General features: G+C 37.7%; 1 protein-coding gene across 1 annotated transcript; it reads left to right on the top strand.

Moving 5' to 3' along the window:
- Positions 1-4,215: 4,215 nt before the first annotated feature.
- Positions 4,216-8,696, top strand: LOC131646104 (uncharacterized). Its single transcript, XM_058916257.1, has 5 exons — positions 4,216-4,347; positions 5,133-5,381; positions 5,466-5,679; positions 5,808-6,077; positions 8,563-8,696. The coding sequence occupies exons 1-5, from the start codon at positions 4,216-4,218 to the stop codon at positions 8,694-8,696; spliced, it is 999 nt and encodes a 332-aa protein (XP_058772240.1).
- Positions 8,697-17,447: the final 8,751 nt, after the last annotated feature.

Raw genomic sequence — 17,447 nt, 5'->3', positions numbered from 1 at the left:
CTGGATGAGTTCAACACACATGCTAAATCTTTTAAGATGGCAGCAGATCGACTAAAGGAATCTCATGTACCTGAACTAAAACTGAAGTTAATAGCTTATCAATCAAAGGATGGAAGAGTTTATAATCAACCGACTGTTTCGGAGGTTGCGACACTTATTGTTGGTGATATCGACACAGGTTCTAAAATACATATTATACTTGAGAGACAGAGTGGAAGGCTGAAAAGAATAAGAGAGTTTCATCCAAGTTATCTTGCTTTACAATATCCACTTTTGTTTCCATATGGAGAAGATGGTTTTAGACTTGGTATTCTACACAGGGAAAGAAAAGGAAAGAAAAAGATGAATAAGCTTATCATTAGAGAATGGCTTACGCTTCGGATTCAAACCAGACCTACCGAAGCACATACACTTTTGATGTCAAGGAGGTTGTTTCATCAATTTTTGGTTGATGGATTCACTTTGACGGAGTCTCACATGTTGAATTATATCCGCAAGCATCAGAAAATACTTAGAGTTTATGAGTACTGCAATTTGACCAGTCCAGAACAACAATCAAACACTCAAGGAGCAAACAAAGGTAAAAGAGTGGTTTTACCATCAACTTATGTTGGAAGTCGGAGATACATGTAACAACTGTATTTTGATGGAATGGCTATTTGTAGACATATTGGTTTTCCGGACCTTTTTATCACATTTACATGCAATCCAAATTGGCCCGAAGTCAAAAGACTACTTGACAAAATCAATTTGCAGCCTCCTGACCGTCCTGACAATATATCAAGAGTTTTTAAAATGAAGTTGGATGATTTATTGTTTGATTTGACTAAGAAGCATGTCTTAGGGAGAATGGTTGCATGTAAGTCATGTTAACTACATTTCTCTCAAGCTATTGTTCTGTTTATGACATCTATCTAAAAGCTTTTATATTCATACTTTGTCATTACTATAATTTATTTCAGATATATACACGATTGAGTTCCAAAAGAGAGGTTTACCACATGCACATATTCTGCTATTCATGCATTCGCAAAGCAAGAATTCCATTCCAGATAACATAAACAACATCATCTCAGCAGTGATACCATCAAAAGAAGATGATATGCAATTGTATCATTTGGTTAAGACATATATGATTCACGGTCCATGTGGTTTGGAAAACAGGACCTCACCTTGCATGAAAAATGGACAATGCTCTAAATTCTTTCAAAAAAAATGGCAGCCTTAGACTATCGTTGATCAGGACGAATATCCCGTGTACAGAAGAAGGGAAACTGGAAATACAGTTATGAAGAAGAACATTGTTCTTGATAACAGTTTTGTCGTTCCTTATAATCCATATTTGCTAAAGAAATTTCAAGCTCACATCAATATGTAATGGTGTAATCAAGGTACTTCTGTTGAGTACTTACTCAAGTATATAAACAAGGGCTATGACAAAATTATTGCAGTTGTCGTCGAAGGAGACACAGACGGAACTTCTTTCACTGAAAATGTCGATGAAATCAAGCAATATCTTGATTGTAGATATGACTCGCCAAGTGAAGCATGTTGGAGGATATTTTCATTTCCCATTCATGGAAGGTCTCCAACAGTTGAAAGGTTGTATTTTCATCTCGAGGGCGACAATTCAGTTTACTATACCGATTATAAACTGATAGATGAAGTACTTGAAAAACCAAGTGTGAAAGAATCAATGTTTACCGCTTGGATGGAAGCAAACAAGACATATCCAGAGGCCAGAAATTTGACATACTCAAATTTCCTTACCAAGTTTGTTTATGAAAAAAGATATCGACGATGGAGACCACGTAAAAGAGGCCATACCATTGGAAGACTTATCTGGATTCCTCCAAGTACCGGTGAGTTGTATTACCTAAGAATGATGCTGACGGTTGCAATAGGACCAACATGCTATGAGGATATAAGAAAGGTCGGTGGAATTGTTCGAGACAATTTTAGGGATGCATGTTTCGAAATGGGATTTCTTAATGATGACAAGGAATATGTTGCAGCCATTATTGAGGCGGAAGATTGGGGTTCAGGATATTTTTTGAGAAAGTTATTTGTCACTATGCTACTATCTGGTACAATTAATAGACCGCGTCATGTTTGGGAGAAAACTTTGAAGACGTTATTTGACGATATTCTTCACCGACAAAGACAGGCCAACAAGAGGTACACTGCATTTTTTTAACACACATGCAAACTGGTATATGTATAACATGCAAGTTGCACATTCCTTAATAACATGGATAAGTAACTTATGCCTACATGCTATGCTTATATTTTGTATTGTTGTTTATACCAAAAACAGTCCTCAAATATCATGTTGCTATCTATACAACCACGGTAAACATTTATATAATCTTAGTATTTAGTAATAAGGTACTATGCCATCTCTGTTTATATAGAATATTCTATATTGTTGCATATATAATTGTTAATTGGTACCTTTATCAACTTACTGCCATGCAACCATATATCAAGTGTTAATTGGTACCTTTATCAACTTACTGCCATGCAACCATATATCAAGTGTTAATTGGTGTATTTTTAATAGATATGCAGTTAACATATACTGAGTTAAAAAAATTGACACTCATTGAGATTGAGAATATGTTGCAATCCAATCGAAGAAGTTTGCGTGAATTTAAACATATGACTTACCCATATTCTTATGTCACACAACATAATGGCAATAGACTGATGTAACTCGGTGGGAGAATTTACTTTCAAAATGTCGCAAACAATGTTGCGGTGAGCAAGAGTCGCCCCCGACTTTTATTTTATTCAATATCTTGGAAGGGCAAAAAGAACAGAAAAATACCTTTTAAGAAAAACGGGCTCAGGGGTAGATTATGAAAAGGGAAGGTATTAGCATTCTTTTCATCCGTAGTTATCTACGGGCTCTTAATTTTCTTAGCTCATGTTTGTTTGTTTGTTTGTTTTGAAAAGAATTTTAAGGACTTTAGCTTAAAAGCGTAGCCTTAGTCTTTGAAAAGAGAGGTGCGAAAAGTTTTTTTAATTGAGCAAGCAAATTAAGAACACTACCCTAAGTTTGGTCTTTTTCTATGCTTTTTGCTCTCCTCAGATAGATAGGCTATCCTTACCATTCGGGATAGGTAGTCCCATTGATTGGATGTACGGGACAATTGAAGGGTCATCGGAGGTCATTGAAGGCAACAAGTAGAGGTACCTTTAGCAAATTCGAAGGGACAATCATCATTTCGTAGGCAACCATTCGAGGGGCTAGATCATATATTCGTAGGCAACATCGAGGGTCATCGAGGGACTTATGATCTTTGTGATGATTTTTTAATCGTCGGGACTTTTGCTAATGGGTACCTCTATATTCGAGGGACACGGCCATTGTTATTCGTAAGGCAACCAAGAGGGGCGTACCCTAGGGGTGAGTGTGTGCGAAGTGTGTTAGATTCAGATATATTATTTATCTTTGAGTTAAAGTTAGCTAGCGATTGATTGATTATCTTGCCATACAATCCTAAGCATACATCTAGACAGTTTAATATTTGCAGGAAAATAAAGGTCCTAAGCTAATACATGGCTTCGGGATGGGGATTACAATAAAACCTGGCGGGAAAATAAAACGCGGAAAGTAAAAGGTCATAATTAAATATTACAAACCCAAAATGAAAATTTAAAAGTCAGATTGCTCCAAGATAGTACCTCGCATACACAAGAAAATGTTAGTGCAGATGTATAAAATAAAATGAACAAAATAAGGACAAATATTAGTCAAAATTAATTCAAATAAAAAGTAATTAACACATAAAAAGAAGCATATAAAAAGCACATAAATATTTTTTGTGTGTTTTCTAATATTTAAGGGAAAATAAATTCTAAATAAATTATTTTTATATTTTTCAATATGAAAATTAAAACAGTTATAAATAAACAAGTAATAACAAGAAATAGAAACATATAAACAAATAGGGATTAAAAACAGTAAAAAGGGGTGTAAAATAATTAAGATAACTGGGCTCAAAAGGAAGGCCCAATACAAAAAATAAATCAATCCCCATGAGGCGGTGTATCGCAACAAATGAGTGGTGAAACAAAGGTAAGGGCGTTGGGCCATCTATAACAAGCCCAATAACAAAATTAGTCATCAAAACCCTAAAAAAATAAACTCATGAAAGAAACAAAATCAGCCTCCCTCTCTAACAGATCTCACGTCCTCTCTCAACATCGATGCCCTCGCTCCAAATTCTTTTGAACGAGTCATATTCCCTCATCTCTTTGTCCATCGATTCTTCAATCCAAACCGAACTCAACCTTTCTGCGGTTGTGCTGTTGGCATGTCTCAATGAGTTGCAATTGGAGGTGATATATCAGCAAAAAAAAATGGAACAACCCCCGACAGGATTCGTACTCGTGACCTTTTATTTGCAAGTCTTTTATTCTTACCAATTGTACTATGTTATTTATTCGAAATAAAAAGCCAATTGAAAGTGTATGAAGCATCGGCCAACGTTTTCTATTTATTAAAATATAAGCAATTTAAGAGTAAACTACTATATTTTAAAATAGACTTTAAATCGAATATTTATAAAATTCAGGATGTCAATGTAAATGAACCCGATATTTTATAAAATCTAATTTTTTGAAATAGCTTCGAAATTTTGAAAAGTGTGGGCAAATTTTGGGGTATGACAACTGATTTATGACGAACATGATCACAATGCCAATTCTGAGCGAGAAAACTTCAACAATCTCTTTCGTGCCCTTACTGGTGATTGTTTTTCTTTATACTATGTGGTGGCATAACTTGACATTATTTGTTTTTTTATTTTTAGAAAGATAACTGTTTACATTCTATTTAATAGATGAACAACGTTCAATCTTTAAAAAAATCATCGAAGCTGTAAGCAAACAAAGAGGATGGGTGTTTTTTTACATGGTTATGGAGGGACCGGTAAAACTTTCATGTGGAGAACACTATCAAGTTATCTTCGTTCGAAGAAAAAAATTGTTCTTACTGTTGCTTCAAGTGGCATAGCTTTATTATTATTGCCATGTGGAAGAACTTCTAATTCAAAGTTCAAAATACATATGCCAACACTTGACAACTCTACTTGCAATATTGACAAAACACCAAATATTTACAGTTATTCAAGGAAACTGATGTCATAATATCGAATGAAGCACCTATGGCTCATAAAAATTACTTTGAGGCATTGGATAAAACACTCAATGATGTCATGACCAAGAAGGGTCTTGGGAATAAAATCTTTGGTGGCAAAGTTGTTGTTTTCGAAGGAGATTTCAGACAGATTCTTCCAGTTGTTCCAAGAGCAGGGCATTCTGATATTGTTCATGCATCAATATGCTCCTCTTATATTTGGGACTATTGTCAGGTTCTAACCCTAACAAAAAACATGAGACTTCAGCAGAGAAGAGATAGTACAAGTTCTAAGGAATTAGCGGAGTTCTCAAAATAGATCTTAAATGTTGGGGATGGTAAGATACCTGAACCAAATGATGGATTGGTTGACATAGAGATTCCTCAAGAATTATTAGTTACCAATTTCGAGGATCCTATAAAAGCTATTGTTGAAAGCACATATCTCAATTTGGTTCATGTATTCCAAGATGTTGCATATCTACAAGGAAAAACGATTCTTGCCTCAACCATTGAAGTTATGGATAAAATCAGTCATTAAATATTGGACCTAATACCAGGTAAAAAACTATTTAATTTTTATTTATGCATACATACAACAACAAAAAATATCATGTTGAATTTCATAATGTTCATAAGTTATCGTTTGATTGCTTTTTAGGAGAAGAGAAAGAGTATCTTAGTTACGATTCAATTGATAGAACTGATACGAGTTATAATGAAGCTTATGAAGTTCTAACTCCTGAATTTCTTAGCAAACTAAGAACATCAGGTCTACCAAATCATAGGATCAAATTGAAAGTTGGTACCCTCATTATGCTAATGAGAAATTTGGACCAAACTGATGGATTGTGCAATGGAACATGGTTAATTGTTACAAGATTAGCCAATCACGTCATTGAGGAAAAAATTATGTCTGGAAAGAACATAGGTAACATTTTTTACAAAGCAATCACATCTCATCACATATATGCACAATATTTCATTTCACAAAGCAATTAAATCAATTTTTAAAAATAAGTCGGGCCACCGCCCATCTCACCAATTCATCATATAAAATATTTAATTTGCTTTACAACGCCCAAAACGGCACTAAGAAATGATACACGGATCAAAAGATACACTATTTCCAAGTTCCAATAATTTTCTACACTACAGGGTCCGCTTAGCGACCACTAGCGCGCTTATGGGGTAAAAATTCAACAACCCCGCTTCAAGCGAAGCATCACAGAGGCGAACCACGTTGGAACCTCCGCTTAGCAGACTGGCTCCGCTTAGCGAGCCCTTTTATTTTCTGAAATACAAACAACATCCGCTTAGCGAGCCAGAGGCCGCTTAGCGGACGTGCGATTCTGCAGATTCTCAGGTCTGCGACAGACCTGCAATTTCACACATCCTCAACCCAAAATCGATTCAAGTTGATCAAATACCATAAAACAGCCACACAACATATATCATACACACCTATAACATATATTATGCATCATCAAACATCATACAACACCAAATTCATGGGATTCATCAAAACAGATAATTATCAACAAACATCCCCAAACCCAAACTCTATCATACGACTCAATCGATATGAAATAATATATCTATATCAATCCTATTATCCATAACCCAATAATAGATGTTAATCGGAAATGTCCCCCCTTACCTTAGCCAAGAATCTGGACTTTTCCCCTTCTTCTCCATCAAACCCGTAAGCCCTCTTTCCTCAAATTCAGTAAGAATCTCCAATCTTCAAACTCGCTTATCTCCCTCATCGAGAACTTCCCTGACACAAATTAATATATCAAATCAAAGGAAATTTTGTGTAGAATCCAAATCTTCAAGAATTACATGGTTTGGAGCTACAAGCAGAAAGTTATGACTCTTGGAAATGAGTTATGGCTGTTAAAATAAAATGCCTATAAAAAGACACCTTTAGGCAATCAACACCAACTTTTCTAATTCCTTCTTATTTGTCATGAACACACGTTATCATCAGAGATACATAAGGAAGAAGTAATAGAGGAGAGAACAATTAGAATAGAGAATCGAGAACCTGAAAAGAATTCACGTTTTGAATCCGGATGCGTTTTATTGTTTTTCATAAAAAATAAAGCATAGTAAAAATCATGATACCAAGATCCTAAACATAAAATATTCTAACACTCCACACCCACCTATCATTCTTCTCACTAAACTTAAACTCCTGCAAGATCAAGAAAAAAATCATAGACCATAGAGATTTCTAATAGAGGAAGAACGGTCTCCTCTAACGAAGGTCCCAAGAAATTGTTGCTTACGAGAAAAGGGTATCTTTGCATAAGTTCAAGATAACTTTTCTGTCATCAGCCTCTTTTCCACCAAAATCTCCATCAACAAAATCATCTTCCAACCTTACTTCACCTTCAATGTGTATCTTCTTCTTTTTTTATCAATGGTCGACCCGACTTCAATCAACCCAACCAATGCCCTTTAAAGGTGCGGTTCATAAGAGGGGTGGGGTGGTGCCACAACACCCCTCAGAAAATTGCAATTTTTTGTTACCACCATGTGCCATTCACGCGATCCCTTTCTTCTTTCTCAAATTTGTTCATATTGCATCTGATAGATGCACAAATTTTTTCTCCGTGGTGGTTATACTGTTAAATCCATTGTCATAATCCCAAGTGTATTACTCTATGCTTTATTTTCTTCATTCTTCTATTATTTTCTATATTTCATAATTGATTGTATTTTTCAAATGATCCCAAAAAGATCGATCACTTGCTTAAATTTGATGGTGCTAAGGAGAGATGGCAACTCTTAAAAGCAAATATATTAGAAGAAGGTTCTTTCGATTCTTTTTGTTCAAGGATATTATGATGGTGTTTTTATACTACACCTCCCTTTTATAATGATGTCATAGACCCTCAAGATGAATTAATTGATCTTGCTTTGAAACTTGAAAGAGACTCTCAATGTTCTCAAATCATGTGCTAAGTTACCATCTCTCAAATGTATGTGCTAAATTACCATCTCTCAAATGTGTTGTGTTAGCTCAATTACAGAAGCAAAATCCAACTTTTCTATAGAAACAGACCCATCAACAATTGCTCTTAAGAGACCCAAGAGAATCACCAAAAGACTCAAGAGACTTGAAAACTAAATCAAGATATTGCCACCTGTACAAGAAGACAAATAAGGAAGAAGCTTCCAAAGTTTGTTATGATTTATTACCTGTACTAGAAATAGTGCATTATGTATGCCTATATATTGTACTCATTTTCATGAATGAATGGTATCAAAGAACAATTATATATTCTATCTTTATCTCTTCTTAAGGAGGATTCCCTTGTCCTACTAATTCAAGGAATCATATCCCTAACAATTTGGTGCTTTCATTTGTTGCTCATAATCCCCTCCCATGGCTCCCACTAACGCAGAGAGATTGGATGATCTTTCATCCAAAATCGACGTCATTGCTGAACAACTTGCAGCTCTCACCACCAACCCACCACCACCACCAACACTAACACCAAATACAACCCCCACTCTCACCTACCCCTACCTAGAATGAAACTCGACGTACCCAAGTTCGACGACAACGATGCTCTAGGTTGGATCTTCAAAATCTCACAGTTTTTTGACTATCACCAAACACCAGAACCAGAGCGTCTAACCATAGCTTCATTCTACATGGAAGGACCAGCTCTTAGTTGGTACCAATGGGTGTTTTGCAATGGATTTATCACCAACTGGATAGGATTCTTGCAAGCCCTGGAAACCCGTTTCGCTTCATCCTACTACGACGACCCTTCAAACTCCCTTTTCAAACTCACCCAAAAATCCTCAGTTAACAATTACCTCACCGAATTTGAAAAGCTGGCCAACCGCATCGTTGGTCTTCCCCAAACATTCCTCCTCAGTTGTTTCATCTTTGGCCTCTCTCCCGAGATTCACACAGAAGTTCAAGCACTCCGCCCTTACACCTTAACCCAAGTCATCGCTCTTGGAAAATTGCAGGAAGACAAAATTGACGAACGTCGTCGCTTCTTCAAAACAAAACCACAAACCACAAACCACAACTTCCTCCTCCTTCAAACAACCACAAACTACAAACCCACCACCATTCTTACCCACTCCCAAATCCAACAAACTCAACTACCATAAACTCTCACCAGAGAAACTGGCTTCAGGACGAGAAAAAGGTTTGTGTTATAATTGTGATGAAATTTTTACTCCCCAACTCAAATGCAAAGGGCGTTTCTTCCTCCTTATTACCGAAGAACCACCAGATTCTATTCCTGATCTATTAGACAACCAACCCACCTCATACGATTGCTCCAATAACATCCCTAAGAATGATCCCACCAACGAAGCCCAAATTAGTTTGCATGCTCTCTCCGGATGCTCCGCTGCTTCAACCATTCGCATTAACAAACACATCTTAAACCACCCAGTCACCGTATTGATAGATGGCAGTAGTACGCACAACTTCGTACAAGATTGCATCACCAAATTCCTTGAGCTCCCTTCAATCCCTACCACTCCACTCAAAGTCATGGTTGGCAACGGCGCCACACTCGATTGCAACCATTTTTGCGTAGGTATTACCATTTCTCTATAATCGGAATAATTTTCTGTTGATTTTTATGTCCCTCCCCTCTGCGGCGCCGATGTTGTCTTGGGTGCCCCGTGGTTGCAAGAAATTGGGCCCGTGTTGATGGACTATGCTACTCTTAGTCTGTCTTTCAAACACCAAAACAAACCCATAACCCTCACTGCAGACAAAAAGGCCCAAATATCCCCTGCCTCGGCCCAACAAGTTAAAAGATTAATCCAAACCCATTCCACTGCTGAACTATTTCAAATCCAAATCATACCTACCAAACTGAACCCATAACCTGACCCAATTCCACCACACCCTATCCCTGAAATCCATTCACTTCTTCTCCATTTCTCCAACCTCTTCAATTCACAACCTAAACTTCCTCCCCAACGTGATATTGATCATCATATCAACCTCTTACCCAACTCCAAACCCATAAACACTCGCCCTTATCGTTACCCATATTTCTAAAAAAATGAAATCGAACACCAAATCCAAACCATGCTTAACACCAAATTCATCCAACCAAGCCAAATCCCTTTCTCATCACCAGTGCTTCTTGTAAAAAAAAGATGAAGGTTGGCGCTTCTGCGTTGATTAAAGAGCACTCAACGCCATCACTGTGCGAGACCGTTTTCCTATGCCAACTATTGAAGAATTAATTGACGAACTTGGTAACGCATCCTGGTTCTCTAAACTCGATCTTCGCCAAGGGTTTCACCAAATTCGGATGAATCCTTCTGGCATACCAACGACAGCATTTAGAACTCATCAAGGACATTACGAATTTTGCGTTATGCCTTTCGGCCTCTACAACGCGCCATCCACCTTCTAAGCCGCGATGAACACACTTATCCAACCATTTCTGCGTAAATTTGTCACAGTGTTCTTCGACGATATTCTCGTAACCTTGAACATGTTTTCATCACTCTCCTACAAGGTGAATACTTGTTGAAGCAGTCCAAGTGCTTATTGGCTCAACGCAGTTTGAACTATCAGGGTGTTGCACCCCAAAATTTGCCCTCTTTATCCGTGCCATAAGTTATAAATGACGTTTATTTCGTCATTCGAAAATTGAAGTAAATTATTGAAGTGTTCAAGTAGTTTTGAGAAAATGCGTTACAAAACTCTGTTATACGGTGAACAGTACAAAAATAGTAACTCTCGTCTGGAAGGTGATATGTATTTGATTCCCGCTTTGCTGGGAGTTTTTTTTCTATTCTCTACATCTTTCGTGTTCAAATCGAAAGCTAATTCATCAAGGAAAATGGTGGGAATTAATTGTTTCTGAAATTTCGGGTTCGCCACTCCACTGTCTTGTGGATATTCAAAAATTCATATCTCCTGGTTGGATCACCGTTTTGAAGCGAGACTTATGCCAAAAGTTCCGTCTCGAGGTCTACTCCATTTCATTGGTTGGGTCCGACAATGTATTATATGAAGAAAGTCCTCATAGTCACAAATTACCTGAGTTTTTACAGTGAAAAATGGTGCTGAACCGCAGGTTTTTGGACACTAAAAAATTCATATCTCATGATCCGCTTATCCGATTCTCTCGAGATTTTAATTGTAGCTCCGTGCCATTATCCCTGACATTTCGTATGTTCGGACAGAAGACCAATTATGCGCTGAAAACGCCCAGCATTTTAGAATAGTGTCGGGATTTTTCGGCAAAAAGTGTTTCCGGGTATGTCGCGACAAGTTTAAAAATTCATAACTTTTTCAATTTTTATCGTATGAAGTCCATTCCAACGGCACTCTCTCAGAAATGTTGTTAGCTTCGATTCTTCGTCACATATGCTCATTCAGATTTCGAGCCGAAGAATGAGTTTGGTCGCGTTCTTTGAGCGGTACTCGTAAAATTCTGCACAGTCGCGCCTGATGAACCGACAGTTCTCGTCATTCAAATGCACGTAACTTTTTGACCGCTTATCGGATTGAGACGATTCTCGCGGCTGAGTCACAAATTCAGTCATCTTCGACGGGACATTGGTTTCGTTTTGGAATTTCACGTCAAATCATGTTTCCACGAAAATGAGCTAAAAAGAGATGCGTCGAAGATATTTCAGACAATTCACGCTGACACTATATATTCCATTTGGCCCCAATTTTCATTCATTCATCAATTCCCGCTCCCTCTCTATACAAACAAAAACTCAAATCTCTCTCCCTTCTCTCTAGAATCAAAATACAAAAAAAATAAAAAAGGCTCAAGAACATGTTGAAGATGATGAAGAACATGTTGAAGATGATGAAGAACATCAAGAACACCTAAACACAAAATCAACAAAAACTTCAAATCTCCTTCCTCGTTTCCGATCTCTCACCGCGCGGACCACCTCAGAGCCAAACACCACTACCGATCTCCATTGATTCTGGCACGGACGTTCCTTTTCGACGCAGCGCGATTCAGGCACGGTACTTCTCTCTCCGCTATCCGGTCACGATCGTATAGCAAACGATCTCTCCCTCTTCTTCACGCGACTTCGGCAACATCATCACTTCCGTCTTCACGCTTGTGTTCTTCAATTCGGTAATCTTCTTAAATTTCCAATTGAACTTAGTTTTTGCTTGTAGTTGATGATGATATTGTTGTTGCTATGGCTAATTGGAGAATTTGGATGTGAATAGCTTGTTGTCTGACTGTTAATACTGCAAATTGTTAGGGATTATGGTTTATATGAGAATTAGAACTCTCGATATGGTGTTGGATCATTAGTATTTGGTTGTTCAATAACGTGCATATTAGATGTTTGTGCTAGTGCTTGTGCTAGGCGTTGAATAGGGATGACATTGTTGGTATTACTAGTTGGCGACGATATTCATGAAAAAGAAGTGGTGTTGTTGTTTTGGTGCTGATTTGAATAGATGATGATGCTGTTTAATTAAACCTTTGTCATTGAGTTCGTTTGGGGAGGAATACTATGAACTTGAGAATGCTAACCGTGGGGGCCATTGGGAAATATGCTAGGAGTTTTGTGTTCTTAAATTGATAAAGGTAATACATGTTGTTGTTTGAATTCATTTGGAATCATAATATGGTAGAATATTTCTTGATGAGAATTGACAATGAGTTTTATGAGAGTTTGAGTTGGATTGAATTTTTATATGTTCTGTTTGGTTAGCTTGAATTTTTTTATGGATATCTTGCTTATTGAAAGATGATGATGACGTTGTTGTTTGTTGCTAATACTAGTAAATAATGATGCTGGAAACTTCCATAAGGTGATATTGTTGTTACTTGTTGATGATAAATTGGGCTTAAGTCATAAAAGGTAACACTAATTGATATGATAAAATTATGGTGTGTTACTAATTTCATGAGAGGTTGATAATTCATCTTAGATATTGACAACGAGGTTTATTTGAATCTTATGCTTAGAATGTAATTGTTGAGTGCTGTTTGAAGTAAGTTGTCATAGTAAAATTGTTAATGGTGATACTAGTTTGTTTTGTCAATAAAATCATGTTTCAATGTTTTTTTTATTTGCCAATTATGTGTTCTTTTGTTTCAATAACCATGAGTCATTTTTTTGCCTTTAGGTGTGTTTCTAATATATTTTGTGGGACTATTTTAGAACATTTTAGTGCAGAATTTTTGTTGGTATTGGTTGAGTTGCATTTCATTCATTTTGCTTCATAAAAATGCTTGGAAAATATGTGAATAATTGGGACTATTTTAAATATTAGCAATGCAGAATTTTGGTTGTGTGTTTGTTAGTGCATGCATCATTTGTTTTGATTCATAAAAATGTGAAAGATAAGGATAATTGTTGTTGCTAGTTGTTGACGGTGTTCATGAATAGATAGTGATAATGTTGGTTTGGTGCTAATTTGGACAATAACAATGCTGGAAATTAAATAGATAATTGAAAATAGTGTTGTTTTGTGTTTATATCAACTTGTAAGAATGTGAGAATGGGTGTTGATTTTAGTTGTTTTGTGACTAATAGAGCAAATGGACAATGCAGAAAATTACTTGAAAAATTACTTGTTATTTGTTCAAAACGCCTAAAAATGTTGTTTGATTGGGATTCAATTGTGGTGGTTCCATTTGTATTTGCTTGCTAAATGTTTGGATGAGTATGTGGGCTGTTTAGTGTAAATAATGCGTGCTGAATGCTATTGTATCGTTGTGCTAATTTCCTCCTTTTCGTCCGAATTTTGCCAAACACGCGGTACGTCGACTTTATTTGAAAACACCAGATCTTTTGATCCGCATAACGTTTTTTAGCGTGAATAATGTTTTTTGAGTGGAATAATGTTTTTGGAACTGTTTGAGCGTTTTATTTTTGATTTCGGCTTACCTTTTTTATTGATTTCGCTTCTGTCCGATCTCGAAAGTCGTGCCTCCAGGCCGATTTAATAAATTTTGATTGCATTTTTGAATTCCTTGACACGTTTTATAGTTACCGTGTAGTTTTCGTTTAATTCCGATGACTTTTATTTTTTAGTGGTTTATACCGTTTTCACTAGTTTCCGGATCCAATTGACATGTGTAATTTTTGCTTCGAGTTTCATGTGTATTCATATTCTTTTAATATTTGCATACTATTTCTATCATGTAGGCTGCTTAGGTTTGGTTCCGCATATCATTTGTGTGCACGTGGCTTTGTTATATCATTTTCAGTTTTACCGCAACTTCGGGTTGCGTTTTTGTTATCTCTGACGCAGTTGTTCGTGTATGTAAGGTACATTCAGGAGATTCTTGTTTGGTGCGAGTTCTCGTGTTCCACTTTATTTGAGGGACACGATACTTTGATATTTGTTTGTATGTAGCATGTATTTGCTTGCAGGTGTTGCATGATGGTGCTGATATATGACCCGATGCGACGTGCGATTTATTTTTGCGACGTCGTAGTGCTTTGATATTTTGCTTTTGCGGATTCCTGATGTTGCTTGTGGACAGTTGTTACACAATATTCCCAGATTTCTCTACTTACGCTTGCTAGCTCATTACGTATTTGCTATCCGTACGGTACTGCTCCTTGCCCCTTTTACTCTTTCGCGCACCATATCTTGCCATGAGAAGTAGGGTAGGCATGCAACATCATATTTGCCATGAGAAGTAGAACCTAGACATTCATCTGACAAATCCCTCGAAAGAGGCTCTATTTTTGTTTGTTTATTATTCCTTGTTTCTTTCTTTTTTTTACTTTCAGCCTGTCTCGGGTGGCTTTCCCCGTTGACAATAGCTTCGGGTAGCTTTCCCCGTTAGCTAACAGTCTGTGTCGTGCCTGTCTCAGGTGGCTTTCCCCGCTGACAGTAGCTTCAGGTGGCTTTCCCCGTTAGCTACTAGTCTGTGGCGTGTCTGTCTCGGGTGGCTTTCCCCGCTGACAGTAGCATCGGATGGCTTTCCCCGTTAGCTAGAGCATTCCCCCTGTCCCCAGGTCACTACCCCGGTAGTTTTTTTTATTTACGAGTTGAGCACGATTGTGTGCTACTGGTGTGTGCATGTTTGTTGTGCTTTATGTGATATACCCTTTTTGTTACCTGCGATACCTGTTCTTATGATCCCTTTGTGATGCTTGTTCACTTGTGATGCCTGTTTACACACTCACATTCGTGCATTCTTGTTACATGTCTATTTTCTGTTTGCGATGCCTGTTCGCATGTTCATATCTGTAATGCTTGTTCACATGCCGTGTTTGCTAGGATCTTTGTGATGCTCCTTATTTGCATGCTCCCTTAGGGTGCTCGATTCCGTTTCTCTAGGAGACGGGAATCGAGATAGAAACAGAAACTTTTGAGCCGAACTACGACGTTCTGATTTCTCCACTGCACATTGGAGGTACGAAGGCATAGGGTACGAACGCCCTAGCGAGCAAACTTTTCTTTTTTTGTTGTTTTGTTCGACCCTTTCCTTTGTCGTATTTGCCTACTATTTTCATGTTTCCTGTACATCCTTCCATTGCACGTTTCCCCTTGCACATTGCATGATACACACACCCTTAGGTTGGAAAACTAGCAAGAATGGATCATGTGGAGTACCACAGACGTGGGGGGTGCTAATACCTTCCCTTCACGTAACAGACACCCTTACCCGTTCTTTGAGACCTGTGCTATTATTTGGTTTTCTTCGATATTTTCCATTCATGTATATAGGATAAATATATGTTCAATGGCGACTTCATTATTTTGTTTCGATGAGTTTTTCAGTTGCTTCAGCTGGCGACTTCACTGGGGAATATCCGAGTGTCGTTCCTAGTTCTTGTTTGCTTTCTTTTCTGTGGGTGTTTTGTGTGTTCAATGTTATCATCATTATATATACTGCTTGCATGCATTTGCATCTATGTGTTTACCGCTTTCCATATTTTGGATATACTGATGTGCTGGTTGTTTTTTTGGCGGGCGGGATGTTACTATGGGGTAAAAGGTCCATTACCCAAACCAAGTATACACTTAGATTAAGGTGGATAGTTATGTTGGCTCTCGTGGCGCCTAACACGTAGAGTTGGCATAACATACCACAACCAGGACTTGGTGAGATCAATGATTCGGCTTCTGAGTGAACCCTCAAATGATCTCGTCTTTCTCTTGAAGTTGATCTCTTAGAATCAAGTAAAGAAATGTCACGTAAAGAAAAAGGCTAGACTGTTACATCCAAGGAAGTCAAGTTCGGTTAGACAAAGTGTTGAAAGAAAATTATATTCTAAGAGATCAACTTCAAGAGAAAGACGAGATCATTCGAGGGCTCACTCAGAAGCCGGATCATTGATCTCGCCAAGTCCTGGTTGTGGTATGTTATGCCAACTCTACGTGCCAGGCGCCACGAGAGCCAACATAACTATCCACGCTAATCTAAGTGTATACTTGGTCTGAACCAGCAAAGCGGTATATCCAGAATATGGAAAGCGGTAAACACATAGATGCTAGTGCATGCAAGCAGTATATATAATGATGATAACAGTGAACACACAAAACACCACAGAAAAGAAAGCAAACAAGAACTAGGAACGACTCTCGGATATTCCCTAGTGAAGTCGCCAGCTGAAGCAACTGGAAAACTCATCGAAACAAAAACAATGAAGTCGCCATCGAACATCTATTTATCCTACACACAGGAATGAAAAATATCGAAGAAAACCAAATAATAGTACGAGTCTAAGAGAACGGGTAAGGGTGTCTGTTACGTGAGGGGAAGGTATTAGCACCCCTCACGTCTGTGGTACTCCACATGATCCATTATTGCTAGTTTTCTAATCTAAAGGTGTGTGTATCATGCAATGTGATAAGGGAAACATACAATGGAAAGATATACAGATAACAGAAAACATGCAAATAGCAAGCGGACAAGATAAGAGAAAAAAATCGAACAAAACAACAAAAAAAAGAAAAGTTCGCTCGCTAGGGCGTTCGTACCCTGTGCCTACGTACCCCCAACCTGCAATGGAGAAATCAGAGCGCCGTAGTTCGGCTCAAAAGTTTCGATTTCTATCTCGATATGCGTCTCCTAGAGAAACGGAACCGACCACCCTAAGGGAGCATGCAAACAAGGAGCATCACAAAGATCCTAGCAAACATGGCATTTGAACAGACATCACAAATAAGAACATGCGAACAAGTATCACAAATAGAAAACAGACATGTAACAGACATACACGAATGTGAGTGTGTGAACAGGCATCACAAGGTGAATACCGTACGAATAAGGATCGCAGATAAAAGACATACATGTAACAGGCATACACGAGCGCTCAACAAGCATGTACACAGTAA

Source organism: Vicia villosa, linkage group LG1, assembly GCF_029867415.1.
Source record: "Vicia villosa cultivar HV-30 ecotype Madison, WI linkage group LG1, Vvil1.0, whole genome shotgun sequence".
Lineage (NCBI taxonomy): Eukaryota > Viridiplantae > Streptophyta > Magnoliopsida > Fabales > Fabaceae > Vicia > Vicia villosa.
The sequence above is the reverse complement of the archived record's forward strand: the minus strand, read 5'-3'. Positions and strand labels throughout refer to the sequence as shown.

Bases quoted from the DNA above. Each gene is read 5' to 3' on its own strand.
- LOC131646104 (XM_058916257.1), top strand. From the start codon at position 4,216: ATGCCCTCGCTCCAAATTCTTTTGAACGAGTCATATTCCCTCATCTCT. The intron at 4,348-5,132 runs GTGATATATCAG...AAATATTTACAG, and splicing joins TCAATGAGTTGCAATTGGAG to TTATTCAAGGAAACTGATGT. The intron at 6,078-8,562 runs GTAACATTTTTT...CCACTAACGCAG, and splicing joins TATGTCTGGAAAGAACATAG to AGAGATTGGATGATCTTTCA.